The sequence below is a fragment of the Leucopleurus acutus genome (assembly GCF_964270905.1).
Source record: "Leucopleurus acutus genome assembly, chromosome: 4".
Classification (NCBI taxonomy): Eukaryota; Metazoa; Chordata; class Mammalia; order Artiodactyla; family Delphinidae; genus Leucopleurus; species Leucopleurus acutus.
Window position 1 is genome coordinate 25,703,243 of NC_139146.1, and position 16,334 is coordinate 25,719,576.

Below are 16,334 nucleotides of genomic sequence, written 5' to 3' on the forward strand. Positions count from 1 at the left end.
AAGGCAGGTAGGTTGGAATAACCAGATCTAATGAGAACCAAAGTTATCTTCATATCTTCTATAAAAATATGAACTTCAGGATAAGGTCAGTAGTGTGATTTTTTTTTTTAGTATGTGTTTTTAGCTTGATTATGAATTTGTAATTTTTACTCAGAGAGGGAGAATCTGAGTGCTCATACCCTTCTACGTAACATGATGTCATCAGAATTTACTGCCCTTTCTAAGTCTGGTTCATAACCTCAGGGAATCTCCTGTCCATTTTGCTGATGTCTACTTAAAAGTAAATCTGCCTCACCTCATCATATATTCCATGTACAGAAACCACTTGCATCCCCTTTACCTGTGTGAGAGCTAGTTACATGCATTTTCACTACACTGGCACTGTTATCATATACACTGCCTAAAGCAGTTTTAACTGAGAATATTTTCAAAGTTTCAATATGTCTATAATGCTAGATACTAAAAACAGTAAATTACTTTGTGTAACAGTTTCAGATATGTGGGGAACAATCAGATAGGGACATAATTGCTTTGTAACTTTCTGACCTTTAGAATTAAAACCGTAACAATGGAGCAAAGTATGAAAGTGCATGCAAATGTATCCTTTTTTTTCATAATCATTGCAGGATCCTGTCTCTCTCTCTCTTTCTGTCTCATACACACACACACACACACACACACACGCACACAATTTAACTGCAGAGACAATCCCAGCTTTGGATTTCAAATCTGAAACTAATGTGCTGTGTCACCTTCAGCACGACCTAAATAAAACACCTTGCATCTCAGCTTCCTCAGCTATAAAGAAAGGATAATAATATCTGTCTTGCCAGGTTGCTTTGAGGATTAGAAATAATCTGTCAAGCAAGTGCCTGGAATATAGAAGGTGATCAATAAAACTTAGATATTATGTTAGCTGTTATTCAGACCATATAAGGAAAGTCAGAGTAGGAAAAGTCTAAACAAAAATTTTCAGAATATAAAATAGGAAATGCAAACATCCTGTTATTAAAGTTGTGATTAAACAGTTACAAGGGAAAACATGCTAAGAAGAGACATAAATGAAGAAATATGGGCACCCGGATAGCCCTAAAACAGCATAAAATAGAAGGAATGCAGTTTTAAAAAAAGTCTGCCTAGGGACTTCCCTGGTGGTGCAGTGGTTAAGAATCCACCTGCCAGTGCAGGGGACATGGGTTCAAACTCTGGTCCGGGAAGATCCCACATGCCGCAGAGCAACTAAGCCCATGCGCCACAACTACTGAGCCTGAGCTCTAGAGCCCGCGAGCCACAACTACTGAGCCCACGCACCAAAACTACTGAAGCCCACATGCCTGTAGCCCGTGCTCTGCAACAAGAGAAGACACCACAATGAGAAGCCCGCACACCACAACGAAGAGTAGCCCCCGTGCACCACAACTAGAGAAAGCCCTTGCGCAGCAACAAAGACCCAGTGCAGCCAAAAATAAATAAATTAATTAATTTAAAAAAAAAGTCTGCCTAGATTGACGTATACAAATGCCATCAATTATAAGATACCCACTGGAAAAACTGAAGTAATGTAAATTGAATAGTTAATAATAAAAACATTTGGAACAGCAAGTATTATAACATCTTAGCATCCAGGTAATTTTATTTGATAGTTTACTCCTATCAGTATAACTTCCTGGGAAAGTACAACTAAAATAACTAGTGTCTTTGTCTACCAAAATAAGTGTTTATCCATGTTCAGTGTGTTAAAGTCAAAGGAAATTCTTTCCAAATCTTATCAATCTGCCTATTTCTGTGAAAGTTTTTTTTTTTTTTTTTTGCTGCGTTGGGTCTTCGTTGCTGCACGTGGGCTTTCTCTAGTTGTGGCGAGTGGGAGCTACTCTTCGTTGTGGAGCAAGGGATCTAGGCACACAGGCTTCAGTAGTTGCAGCACGTGGGCTCAGTAGTTGCAGCACATGGGCCCTAGAGCACGCAGGCTTCAGTAGTTGTGGCGCAGGGCTCAGTAGCTGTGGCGCACGGGCTTAGTTGCTCCACAGCATGTGGGATCTTCCCCGACCACGGATCGAACCCCTGTCCCCTGCACTGGCAGGTGGATTCTTAACCACTGCGCCACCAGGGAAGTCCCGTGAGAGTTTTACTTCGCCAGTTTTGCATGCAGAAATTTGAATGGCAAAAACATTTGTATTGCAATAAAGAATAAAATTGGTCTAGTTGAACCTACAGAACGAAGAGAGGTCGCACAAAAGGCTTTGACTTTCAACAGTGGCACTGAATAATTGATCAGTTTGCTCATCCACTTTGCTGAGCATAAAGAAACCATTTGAGCAAATGAACTGAACACCTACTCTGAGATTTTTTCTTTGTTGAGTTATATATGGGGAATAGGTAATGGAAACTGCTTTCCTATTGCTTAACATCTAAAATACAGTTGAAAAGCAAAATTCTTTGCAAATGAAGCAGTTAAATGATAATATGAGGAAAAAAATTTAAGTTCTAAAGTGATGGTGTGAGTAAATGGCAAGACCTAGCTTCTGGGACCACCATGAAGAACATCACTGGCAACTGTGAATGATTTTTTTGTGGATGTTTGAGAAGTAAAATATCTACACAGTTCATGTTATGTTAATTTTTAAACATGTATCAAAATCTGCCTATGCTTGTTACTAAATGTTTATGGTGCCTGTCCCAAGGCAGTTAATTGATCCTTCAGTCCATAATTATCAAGCACGTCTTATGTATTAGATTGTAGCAATCAAGAAGACAGAGGTCGGGCTTCCCTGGTGGCACGGTGGTTAATCCGCCTGCCAATGCAGGGGACATGGGTTTGAGCCCTGATCCAGGAGGATCCCACATGCCACGGAGCAACTGAGCCCGTGCACCGCAACTACTGAGCCTGTTCTCTAGAGTCCGCGAGCCACAACTACTGAGCCCACGTGCCACAACTACTGAAGCCTGCGTGTCTAGAGCCCGTGCTCCACAACAAGAGAAGCCACAACAATGAGAAGCCCAATCGCCGCAACTAGAGAAAGCCCATGAGCAGCAATGAAGACCCAAAGCAGCCAAAAATAAATAAATAAATAAATAAAATCTATTAAAAAAAAAAAGACAAGAGGTCTTCTCTTCAGAGCACTTACATTCTAGTTGAACATAATTATTATAGATACAACTATACTATTAGTTTTCATATTATATACTATTACTAGAAACACATCCTTGAATAAAATAATTTCAGTTACTGAAATGCAGTGAAGAAAATACGGCAGGAAGCTGTTATAGAGAGACAGGAACAAAAGGAAGTGCTTTGGCTCTGCTCATCAGGGAAGACATCTCATGTGGGGTGATATTTGAATTGAGCCCTGAAGGATGAGAAGTGCTGAAACAATGAATTGGAGAGTTGCAGTAGCCATATACCAAGAATATCCAGAAATAAACTGAATTAGGATTATATAGGAGTCTTTGGGTCATCTGGTAAGACAGCCCACAGCTTCTGGTTTGCCTGAAGAAACTCCAAGCCATTTCCTTATCGGGTATCCCAGAAGTCTAGCCATCTGGCTGTGAGGAGGGGCACCTTAGGTGCTGGTGCTTCTGACAAGCACCAGGAAGTCAGCTCTCAGCATGGCTATCTGCAAGAAACCAGTCCATCAGCAAGAGTAATCTCCTGCTGCTGCTCCAACTGCCTAACTAATCTAGGCAAAGGAAAGAAAAAAGTTAATGTGGGATTACAGAATAAGCATTTTCTTTCATAGAGCACGATTTAATCATTTAAAATATATTAACTCATTTAATATACATATATATTTTTTGTTTTCTTTTTTTTTTTTTTTTTTTTGTGGTACACGGGCCTCTCACTGTTGTGGCCTCTCCTGTTGCGGGGGGCACAGGCTCCAGACGCGCAGGCTCAGCGGCCACGGCTCACGGGCCCAGCCGCTCCGTGGCATGTGGGATCTTCCCAGACCGGGGCACGAACCCGCGTCCCCTGCATCAGCAGGCGGACTCTCAACCACTGCGCCACCAGGGAAGCCCCTCATTTAATATATTTATGCAATATATTTATATTTATGCATATATATACCTATATGCAAGGTAGATAATATCAATTATTATTTTTTATTATAGGAATCTGAGGTCCAGAGAGTTTAGGACAATTCCTTAAGACACAGACAGTCTCTCTCCTGAGCTCACACTCTTAACAACTGGGCTATGCTGCCCCTCCAAAATAAATAGGAAAGGTTTATGGTGGATATTAGCTTCAGCAAGAAGAACTGGCAAGATTTTGACTCTGTATTGTGGGGGAAAAAATAAGAGCATTGCACAGAAGGATAAATAATATATCTATATATTATTATATAGCAGGTATATCTATAGTAGGGAACACAGTAGAACTGAAGCTTTAGGTTGGTGTTGGCAGTTGTTAATTCACAGCAGTGCTACTCAAAGTGTGGTCCACGAACAGCCTTGAATTATTTGTTGCTGATTTGCCATGAGACAAGAAGTTTGTGCCAACATATAAACAATCTATACCACTAAGCAGCTGGTTGCATCATCCGGAATCTTCTTTTTTTCCTGTAGCAGGATGTTCTTGTTGAAGCATGCAGTGCAATAATTGACATTCTGACACAAGTTTTTTTTTTACCTTCTCGCAAAGTGCTTTGAAACACACTGAGTGAGAATATAGGCAATGTTGCTATAATGATGACACTCCAAAACTACAGTGGCTAAATAAAGTAGAAATGTATTTCTCCCTCATACAACTGTCTAAAAATGGGCAAGCAGTCTACGGGAGTTAGACAGCTCCGTTCCACATGATTATCCAGGGCCCCAGGTTGGCAGGTATTCAACATATGTATGGCTTCCACCTCTGAGTCCAAGGCACATGCTGCAATTGTAGCCATTTTAGAGCTGGCAGTAAGTAGGAAAGGAAAAATCTAGGGAGAGCAAGTTTATCCTTAAGAAGATACTTTACGTCCTTTTGGCTCCCTTTCCTTAAACTGAAATGATTCATAGGAAGAAAGCTAAATTCAAGAGACACTGTGAAATATAATCTGTAGCTGAGAACCCAGAGACTGAACAAGAGGATGCTCTGTTACTGAAGGAAGAAGAGGAGACAAGATAGTTTAGCCTTCTGTGCTCTAGTGAAAATTACGTTTAGAGAGTTAAGCTGAAGCTAGACCACAAGAGGATTGGCGATTGAACACTGAATGAAAGATTGCAGAAAACAGAGACACCAGTAAAAATAAAATAACATTTCATTTTTATGTAAAATAAGAAATGTTGAGTTTATTGGCTTGTAATTAACTCCTTTTATCACAGTTTCTATAGATGAATTCATCAAGAAATCCAAGATATATAGCCTAACCTTTTGCAAGGCGAATTCTCACACAATGCATACATAACTGGTCTCTCTATATTGCACTCTGTTCTTCTTCCAACGGAAAATGGTAATGGAAAGTGCACTGGGATCAATTCTGAGATAGGGCTCTGGTTCAATGATTTATTGAGAAAGCGCTTTCAGGAAAAGCTTATAAGGGAAAATGTAGAACAGGAAAAAGCAGAGCGTGGATGTGGTCTTAGGAAAAGTCTGGATCCTTGACTGGATCTGCAGGGAGAGAGCTAATTACACAAGTTGTCTCACCTTGAAGCAAGCTGGTCAGGCTTTTACACCCCTGTATCAGTCAGTCACTGGACACAGGCCACCTCTGGAGTGTCGGGAGGGGATGCACGACTTCTGTCAGGTAGCTCCTATTGGCCAAGGGCAATACTCAATCTCCCCAGCTGGGGGCGGAAGTGGGGTGGGAATGGGGATAAGGTGTTGCATTGGCCAGAGATAGGGTTTTTCCTTCAGTGGAGGAAAGAGCACTCAGTCCGCCACACACCCCTGTCCATACTTTGTACCACATATCTATACTTGCTTCTCACATTGCACTGATTCACCCAGGAACAATTTTTCCACAATCGTGAGCATTATTCCTGGGGAAACCTATAAGAGGAAGGTCATTAGGAGAAACTGCAACCTTGTTGCTGCAGTTGGCTCCAAAGCTGAAACCAGTGCACAGTTTCTCCCACCTCTATCCCCTATTCTGGATTTCCCCCACCTGTGGTTAGCACTTCTGCTGGTCTAGATGGCTGGTCCTGTGGGTCAGGTACAGTCTCAGGACCAACTGCAGTAGCAACAGTTCTAGTTTGTCTCACTAATTCTTTTCTTGTAAATTTCCCTAGGAATTATGACAGAGGAAGGCTGTGCCTGGATAAAGATAACTTAATTTGTGAAGCAAGGAGTGCACTGTGGTAGACTCTGATCTGGTGCCCAGCCCAACCCTAATCAGGCTGTGGTGGCTCTGCTTTCTCAATTATTAAAATTGGGCACGGAAGTATCAACAAGTAACCTAGTGAATTATGTGAGTGCCAAAGATATTTCTCCCTGTATAATAGCTGTTCTACATCTCACGATGATCAGAGTCAATTGTCCCTATCAGGATGGTAACTCATTTCCACGCCTGATGGTCTACTGGCACAAGAAAGCCAAAGTGAATGGGTACAAGCTGCAACTTTTAGTGTGGTGATCCACACTAAAGCATCTCTCCTCTGGGAACCAGAACTCCTAGACCAACAGACCTTAAAGTTGTGGAGATGGAAAGCACAAATTCTCTAATTAAGCCATGAGAAATGATGGTGGATGGGTCCACTCCTACATCTACTCCTTAATTCCTAGACACAGCTACACTACCCTTTGGAGACACAGCACCAACCGATAGCTTTTGATTTAAGAAGTACAGTGTATCTCCAAGCTGGTACTTCAACTGTATCTTTCATGCGGTCTTTCACCACTCTATCAGGCCAGCAGCTCTGGATAGTGAGGCGTGATAGGACCACTGACTCCCATGGGCAGAAGCCTACTATCACACTTCACTTTGTCAAGAGTGGTCCCTTTACCTGAAGCAATATTATGCGAGATACCGTGTCAATGAGTCAGACACTCCATGAGGCCTTGCATAGTGATGATGGCTAAGGCTATGTAAGCAGAGAAGGTAAATTCATACTCTGAATATGTGTCAGATGAGATCAGGATGAGTCACTGCCCTTTGAAGGATGGAAGTGTCCAACATAATCTGTTTTCTACTAAGTAGTAGGAGAGTGCTATTTCTGGGACTTAGAACTGGTCTCTGTTACTGACACGTCAGGTATTCAGCAGCAGCTGTAACTAAAGCAGACTTGGGGGAAGGAAGCCCAGGAATGGCTTCCATCTTGCTACCACAGCTTCTCCATTCATAAGCCCATTGCTTCAGCACTGGGTTGGTTGAGAACAGAGGTTACATGACACGTGGGGGTGCTGGGAACTGGCTAAATCATCTGACTGCTTGGTTGTTCAGCACTTCTACATTGGATACTCTCTGGTGTACATCAATGGGCAATACAAAGATTATCACACGTTTTGGTCGCTATCACAGGGCCATCCACCTGCCTCTTCCCTAGAACTTAGTAGCCCTAATATTCCTGTCTTGCTCCTTTAAGTTCCTTGGCTAACCCATTCATCACTGCTTATTAGTCCACTATACCCTTACCTTGGGCTACTAGCCTATTTGCAAAAATGTGGATGGCCAGAGACACTGTCCAGAACTTTGCCAATTGGACACTTTCCCTTAACCATTTGTTTTTAGGAATCTCCCTGAATGGGCCTGTAGGGCAGCTGCAGTCCACTTTAGGCTTCTACCAACATATGGGTCAACCTACCTACAAACCAAGCTAGGGTTTCCCCCTCTTCATCAGCAGGTTATAGAGGACCTTCCATGAAACTATAAGAATGAGCTGATATAGAGGCATGAGTGGAACAGTGATAGGTGACATGGGGTCTGGGCACTTGTTTATGAAGTTAACTTATAGCTTTTGTATCTTCTTGAAATCAGTTCTGGATGCACCACCCCATCTTACAATGAATTGCTACTGGGTACACTTGAACTTATGACTTGGTTGGTCTGTCAATACTCAGCTTATGATGGCCAATTAATGGCCACATGATCACTTTGAAAATCCATGACAAGCATTATCTCTTCCAGGGCCCAGCAACACCTTGCTGCAGAACCTTAGGGGAGTACACTGTGATTCTCTTGTGGGACTTGACCAAAACTCTCTTTGGTGTCATTTTATACCATAGATGCCATGGTACTATGGGTCTGGCAGGATGTATGGCCCAAGTGGGAGGGCTGCTTGGACCTCAGTCTTACCTCTTATAGAGTTCTTTCTTTTTCTGGGTTCCACTCAAAATTAGCAGGTTTCTGCATCATCTGGTCGGTTACTCAGAGCAATAATTCCTAGGGCAAAAAAAAAATGCTGCGTCCAAAACCCAAAGAAGCCCATCCAGCACTGTGCTTCTATCTTAGTAGTAGGAGTTGCAAAGTACAATAACACCTGTACAATAAGCCTGTACCTTGGAGGGCATGTCCCAGCATGCTCCAGACCACTGGGCTTTGAAAACCCAGCAAAGGTAATAGGCCCCTGACATGATATTAGAGAAGATATGGCTAAAAAACTGATTAAAGTATATAAATGTGAACCATAAATGATTATTCATCTTATGCTATTTTTAACATTTGAATAATAAATGTAAAATTATAATTGTTTTAATGGTCAACATATTTTTAGAAAGTATTTTATTTGTAAAAATGATTTTTGAATATAATTATTAATTTCATTACCAATATAATAAAACCAATTGGTCAGTCAGTAGATATTTCAAAAATTGTATCACTTTCATTTAAGGGCTCTTTTAATTCTCGGAAGTGTCATGAATTGGATGATGAATCTGGTCACTTGAATGGAATGGAGAGCATCACAGAAGAATGTTGAGATGGGGATAAAATTGGACAGATGGCTATGTTAGGTCTGGTATTTCCTCACCATATCTATACAACAGTGACACATATTCAATTTAAAATATTGGTCTAGAGTTCAGGAGGGAAGTAGGGGCTAGAAATAATGATCTGCATGGTATCTGCTTGTGGGGTAGGGCCAAACTAAGAGATTATCTGGATCAGCAGAGAATAGCACATAGTGTGAAAAGTAAAGGAAAAGTTGGCCAAGTTTGGAGTTGAAGGATGGCTTTCAAGCCACTAGGGAAAAAAAAAAAAATAGGAACGATTAGGGCAGAGCACAGAAAACTGAGAAACTACGTTCAAACCAGGTAGAGACAAGTTAAGGCTCAGGTGTACTGAAGTAAAACATGAATTCAGAGACAGAGTGGAATCTCAGCAGTTAGAACGTAGCCAAGGCTCAGAAGGATGACAGCAGGAGCGACTTGATGCTGAGTTCTAACCATGAAGGAAAGGAGGGTGCCAATTTAGAAACCAAAGAACCAGAACCAGAACAAGGTCTAACTGCTAGTTCTAGGGTATCAGGCAAGAAGTTGATCCTGTCTTTTGAACAATTTTTATGGAACACAGCTAGGCATTCATTACACAGTAAGATTCATTATTCTTCCTTCTTGCAGAATCCATGTGATGATAAAAGACACAAAGACATCTGGTCCAGAGAGAAAACTTGTGACCACTTACCAAAATTCCTTGTAATTGGGCCACAAAAAACAGGTAAGAACAGCCAACTGTGCTGTTTACATTCTTTTTTTTTTTTTTTTTTTGTCATGAAACACATGGTCATATGGTATTTGATTGTTTGGCTTTGTGAAATATTTAGACACCCATGCAAGTTCATTATTTGAATTGTTCTTCATCCCTGTGGATCATCTCTATGCCATGATCCTCAAAGAGACCCTACAGTTGCTCATTTAATTAGACTTATGGGCTAAAGTTTTATCTATCAATTTAAAAACTGTTCAACAGACATCACATTTTTGTTTGTTTGTTTGTTTTTTGTTTTTTTGTTTTGGCGGTACGTGGGCCTCTCACTGCTGTGGCCTCTCCCGTTGCGGAGCATAGGCTCCTGACGCGCAGGCTCAGCGGCCATGGCTTACGGGCCCAGCCTCTCCGCAGCATGTGGGATCTTCCCGGACCGGGGCACGAACCCGTGTCCCCTGCATCGGCAGGCGGACTCTCAACCACTGAGCCACCAGGGAAGCCCCAGACATCACATTTTTGACAACTTGGAGCTTATATATCACAGTTGTGATATCTGATTTTTAATTTCTACTTTTTGTGGCTTTGCCTAATTAACTCCTGAATTAAGTTATAAAAAAGGGCTTTGGCTTGATTCAAATTATTTTACACTGCATATCAACCTTGAACCGATTTATTTTCCAGAACCACTGTCATTATTACCTTCAAATATTCTACCTGTGTAGTTTGTTTGTTTTCCAGATAATCATTATGTATGAATATGGTTTAGACTTATTTTCTGATACACCTATGGCTCATCAGGCATTTTTTTTCCCTTGATATTTTCTCATGTGCTGAAGGACAAGTGTATAAGAATGTAGTAAAAGAGCTGAAGGATGGCTTTCATTGGTATTTCACCCATGAGATGACACTTTCAATTAGAACATTTTATACTTTCTTCAGCATGTGAGAGCTTTATATACTTTGCTCATGTCCTGATTAATTAAACTTTTTATTGAGTTGCTGTATTTTGAATTCACAACTTTGGCTAGAAGCACTTTCATCAGTGAGTACACAAACCATAACACAAAACAAACAGTCACAATAAATAAGACTGGCCTAGATGAAGATATTTATAATACAAGCATGTAGACCATTTTAAAGGTTGTGGGCAAATTTTCCAGACTATTAGATATTTGTTGCTGAAATCTTTTCTTCCTCCATGAATATAACTTGTATTACAATAATAAGTTACATGTGCGGGGGGGAAAAAGCAGCACATATTTTCAGATATACCACTTTTGTTGTTGTTATTGTTTAAAATGTGCATTAATTTTCTACCAACTCCCTCACAGCAGTTCTAACACTGGAATGACTACTAAAGAAACAAAACATTCCTATGTTGTAAAATCATGCTAAAAATTTAAGTCATATCCTCTATCATTTGTCATTGACTATTACTACTTCTTAGATCTGCTAGAACACTACAGGTTAGTAAGAAAAGATCTAGTTTTCGTCTTTGCTGTTTGTATTTACAGACAATAACTTATACTTTTAGATTTTAATATTTGACCTACCAGTATGGAAATGATAAAGCTTTTAGCTGGTTTTGGTCTTCCCAAGACAAACAAACAAGTTAAAGGAATTGGATGATAATATTTTATATGCTATGAAAATGCTATCTTAGTGTGAAAATGATTGTGATAATTCTTAAAATCCATTCAGTCATAGAAGTCTGAAGTCTTCATTTGTTCTCCTATTGCTTCTGTTGGCAAAACTCCCTGTCAGAGGCTGTAAATTCCCTGGAGAATGGGCACAGATAAATGCTAAGAACCTGGCCTTTAATGTAAAGTTGTCTTTAAATAACTTAAACCTTACACATGCATCCCTTGCAATAAACACGAGATATAAAAGTGGTCCTCAAACCCCTATTTGCTCAGTTGTTCTGAGGTGAGAATGGAAAGATGAAATATCCCACCTCATTGCTGAATCCTGGAAAAAATTTCTATCAGCTAAAAGTGGGGCAGTGAATGGGGATTGACACGGAGTGGGGTAGGCCTGGGTTTAAGGCACTCAAAGTTGACACCGTAGTCCTACTAGAATCCTGTGGACACATGGGCATTCTTCATGATTCTAGGTCATGTGATTTTGATATCACTAGGGTAGGAGAGGATTTCCAAAAGGGTTAAGTTTAGCACAATAATTCTGAAAGCATAATTCATTGGCCTTAAATCTTCTAGAAGATCAGATTTCCCATTGTCAATATTGATTTCTCACAATTTGACTGACTTACCCTGGTACATTTACTCTGGTAAAACTAAAAAGAAGTTGATTATACGCAAAATAGAACAAAGTTTCTCTTAGAGCATTACAACGTGTGAGAAACTTCCTCTATAAAATACTTATATCAAAGACAGTGGATAAAAATGAATGTCAAGGATAGATGAAAGCACAGGCAATAATAAAGTAAATATACATTTTGAGCCCATGGACCCAGATTTTATGGCTGATCATATGAACATCAAGCCATGTGTCTACTGTCCCTGGCTGAAATTGCTTTCTCCTTCCTTCCTCTCAGAGGCCTCCCGACATCCCTCCTGCTTCTGGCAGCGTGAAGGTGTATGGCTCAGAGCATAAAGCCTTTGGCTTTCTGTAGCCCAGGGGAGCTCTGGGTGCAATTCTGTGACCATCAGGGTGGCTAAACATTTGTACATGCTACCAAATGAGGTTATAGAGTATTCATTTTAAAATATTCAGCAATAATTCAAAAATATCCCTATATCTTTGCCCTGGATCCATCCAATCTCGACATCTCAGGGATGTTAACCTATTAATATTTTCAGCTCTTGTGTGTCTCAAAAATCTCCCTCTCTGTCTCTCTCTGTCTCTGTCTTTCTCTGTCTCTCTCTCTCACACAAACACAAGCTTCTTTCTCATCATCAATTAAATATTTTTATGTAGGCCCCATTCTAAAAAGTATTTAGAAAGAAACCTTCTGGATTCCCTGTTCCCTTCCAGCTGCTCTTCTATACTACTCCACCTCTAATTGATTTCCTCTCCCTGGAAGATTTTTGTTCCTCCTCTCACATTTTCTCCTTGTGGAACTGCTTTTATTTTCAGGAGAAAATCAGATCAGTTCTTCAGGACTGCTATTGCCCCCCATAACTTTCATGGCTAAATTTTTCAGTGTGTTTGAGATAGTTCTTCTGTAGTTTGGGCCTCTAATTTAGTTCTTAACCAGTTCTGACTCCTTTAATATTTTTTGTTACTTTTATATAATTTGATTCCATATTTGTTCATTTTAAACATGTTTTTCAATTAGTAATTAAATCTCCTTAAGGGCATTTATTAATTTTTGTCCTCACATTTCACTAGGGGCCACCCATTCTGGATTTCTTAGGTCCCCCAAGATCTGTTGTTACTTTCCTTTATATACACAATTCTCTGATGATCTTCTCTGCTTCCAGATCCCCAGCTACTATCATTTTTGTTGTGCCAGCCCTCTTGTGTAGTTCATTCCAAGCTCTCCTAGGGCTGGGAAACCCAACAAAATCTCCTGGGTGCAACACGTTACAAAAGAAAGAACCTTTTCCATGAGGGAAGTTTTGATTTATGAGAGCCTGTCCCTTCATGACCCTTTCTGCTGTGGTCCTCAGTATCTGGCCTGACTCAGGTTTAGAGGTGACATTTGTGCCTTCTGTGATATGTACACTCAGTGGGTTCTATCAGCCAGTCTGTTTAGCCTAGTGTCTCAGCTATCAGACTCGACTGTCCCATCTTGTCAGGGTAGAACATTCAACTGGCCGCCTTCCAGAATCCTGCACTCCTCTTTCAGCCTTACTGGAAACATGTTTTTAAGGTACAACCTTAAAAAATGCTTCCTCCTGGAAGTCTTCACTGACTTCCCAAGTATAAATCACCCATTTTCTCAGGTATTAGAAACACACTCTGCTCTTATCATGGAACCTCCCTCACAATGCTGCAATTACCTGTTTACTTGACTCAAGTCCACAGATACACTTTAAGTCTATCGAGGCCAGCAAATGTATTTTTCTTATCAAGATTTATCGTCAATCATTACTACAGCAACTTGTACAGAGTTGCACAGGTCAACATCTTTTGAATAGTTTGATTTAATTTAATTGATCTGAATATAATATTAGTTGAGGTTCAGGTATTGTGCTTGATGTCTTTGATACTTTTGCCACTCATCCGACTCCAGGAGGGAAATTGAACCACCTGATTTCTGAAGTTCTCCCCTAGCTGTATTATCTACCAGTCTGCTTGACTTTGACTATGTCCTCATTAAATGAAGTATTTAGGTCAATAGAATCATGAAGACTAATATAAGAACACAAATCATTGCCACATGAAATGCACTCAACTGATTTTAAGGAAATCATTTTGATACTGGAATGATTTGGTCTTTTGCATATTACCTTTTGAGCAAAAATTTTGTTACAATATATGTCTCTTCTTTTATTGCTGTATAACCTGTTGCCTCCTGTTTTGTAATAGGAACAACAGCACTTTATTTATTTCTTCTTATGCACCCTTCCATCATCAGCAATCTCCCCAGCCCCAAAACATTTGAAGAAGTCCAATTCTTTAATGGCAACAACTACCACAAGGGAATTGACTGGTAAGAAAAATAACAAAAAGTAAAGTCCATTATTAACACATGCTCGTTCACAGCTGAGCAATTATAGATGTATGCATGGCATCTACATAATTACAGAATAAATGTATGTTCAATTCTACCATAGTGAATTAGAAATTAATTTATAATGATATATTTAATCAGTGTTGCCTATAATTTGATTTGGACAGTGCAATAATGATAATATTTTTCTGGTAAATTATTATGATTGAATAAAGAGGATTATGGAATATTTTTCATCAGCACTATTCATAAGGATATTTAAAATTCTCCTTAAGCATATTATTATTTTACTGTGCCTAGAATTTTTTTTAACTAAATACATAATTTGTCTTCACAATGACTCTTGAGAAAACAAATAAATCAGTAGGTTGTTTTATTTTATAGTCCGTGACATGTATCTTCATTAATCACATAGACTGTAAATGTTGTATTATAATATAAGCTGATATTTGTCATGCCAATAACAGAGCATTTCCAAAATCATATTACTGCTAGTCACACATGTGCATAAGAGGAAAATTACTTTGTATTTGATAAGTTATGATAATTTCAAAATCACAATATTTTTCCTAAACTGAAATAGAATAAACCTGGTATTGTAACTTATGTTCACTCTGGGGAATTTTTCTAGTTCTATCCCAATTTTCTAAGGAAAATATGGCCCTGATTTCCAAATCCCCCCCTGAGGAAAGTTCCCCTCAATGCATACCTCTGTAGCATGTAACCTTATGTCAACATTACACGTGAATATGTCCTCATAAAAGGCTCATTCTTTTAAGATGCAGCTAGGAGGAGAGGGGGGCAGGGGCGATGCCAGTGAGCAGATTTGACTTCCCATCTTGAGTAGAGCCGTGTCCACTCCGCACCTAGGAGATCACTATTCTACCTTACTTTAAAAAGACTAAATAAATTTTGAAATTGCATGCAAGTTACTGAAAGCAGAGCAGCAATTTTATCTGTGAGCTCAAATGGAACACAAATTGTTAAGCAGGAATATAGATGACACTTTTCACCACTTCACATTTGGGAAATATAATAACAAACGCCAAAGAGGAAAATAAGTGTCTTATATGAATTCTTCATTGCTCTTATTATTTATTTCTAGAACATTTGAGGGTTAGAGAAGTGATGAGCTGTAAAGAGGGTTACACACATAATTAACGCCTTGCACTGAATTAACTTCTGAACATATTGATTCCATAATCTACACACAGAGGAATGTTCCCACAGCATATGGAAGAGTGAACCTGCCGAGGCACCACAGAATCAACTGGCAGGAAATATCTCCTTAATTACTCTGGATAGACTATAATGTGTTCACATTGCTACACATACTACAAATCACGCAGAAGTTAAAAAGGAGGAAAGCAACTATGCCCTAATCAGTTTAGTATTTTATAGCTGTTCTGAGATTTTCCTCTTTTGTGCACTTTAATCTCAATTTAAGAATTTTGCATTCAAGTTTGCAAACATAAATTTGCTATTTTTTTTTGAGAGAACACATTTTATTCTCAGGAATTTTAAACATATCATAAAAGTTTAATATATACAAATCAAGATAAGAATAATTCCTTAATTACATCTAGTATGGATGACACAGGGAAGCATATATTTTGAGAGACCAACTGTGAAAGGAAACTGTTATATAAATTTTCCACAAAGGTGTAAATAGTTTAGCAGTCTATCCTGTGAGGTACTTGAAAAATTCTGGGTTTTTTTTCAAGTTAGAAATAATTTATTTTGTATAGTTTCCCTATTAAAAAATTTATACAATTTTTAAAGGTTGCTTTCCTTTTATGGTTATTACGAAATATTGACTATATTCCCTGTGTTGTACAATACATCCTTGAGCCTATCTTACACACAATAGTTTGTACCTCCCACTTTCCCACCCCTATATTGCCTCTCTCCCCCTGCCACTAGTAACCACTAGTTTCTTCTCCATATCTGTAAGTCTGCTTCTTTTTTGTTATATTCATTACTTTGTTGTATTTTTTAGATTCCACATGTAAGTGTATCATACAGTATTTGTCATTTTCTGACTTATTTCACTTAGCATAATGCCCTCCAGGTCCATCTATGTTGCTGCAAATGGCAAAACTTTGTTCTTTTTTACAGCTGAATAATATTACATTGCA

The 16,334-nt window shown here is 39.3% G+C and overlaps 1 protein-coding gene across 1 annotated transcript in view; it reads left to right on the forward strand.

The window, feature by feature from the left end:
- Positions 1-16,334, forward strand: part of LOC309961292 (bifunctional heparan sulfate N-deacetylase/N-sulfotransferase 4) — a gene marked incomplete at both ends in the record, with an annotated part of 246,085 nt that overhangs the window by 198,178 nt on the left and 31,573 nt on the right. The window contains 2 exons of the mRNA XM_082838393.1: positions 9,473-9,569; positions 14,052-14,175. Coding sequence (XP_082694519.1) covers positions 9,473-9,569; positions 14,052-14,175 — 221 coding nt within the window. The remainder of the gene's footprint in view (positions 1-9,472; positions 9,570-14,051; positions 14,176-16,334) is intronic.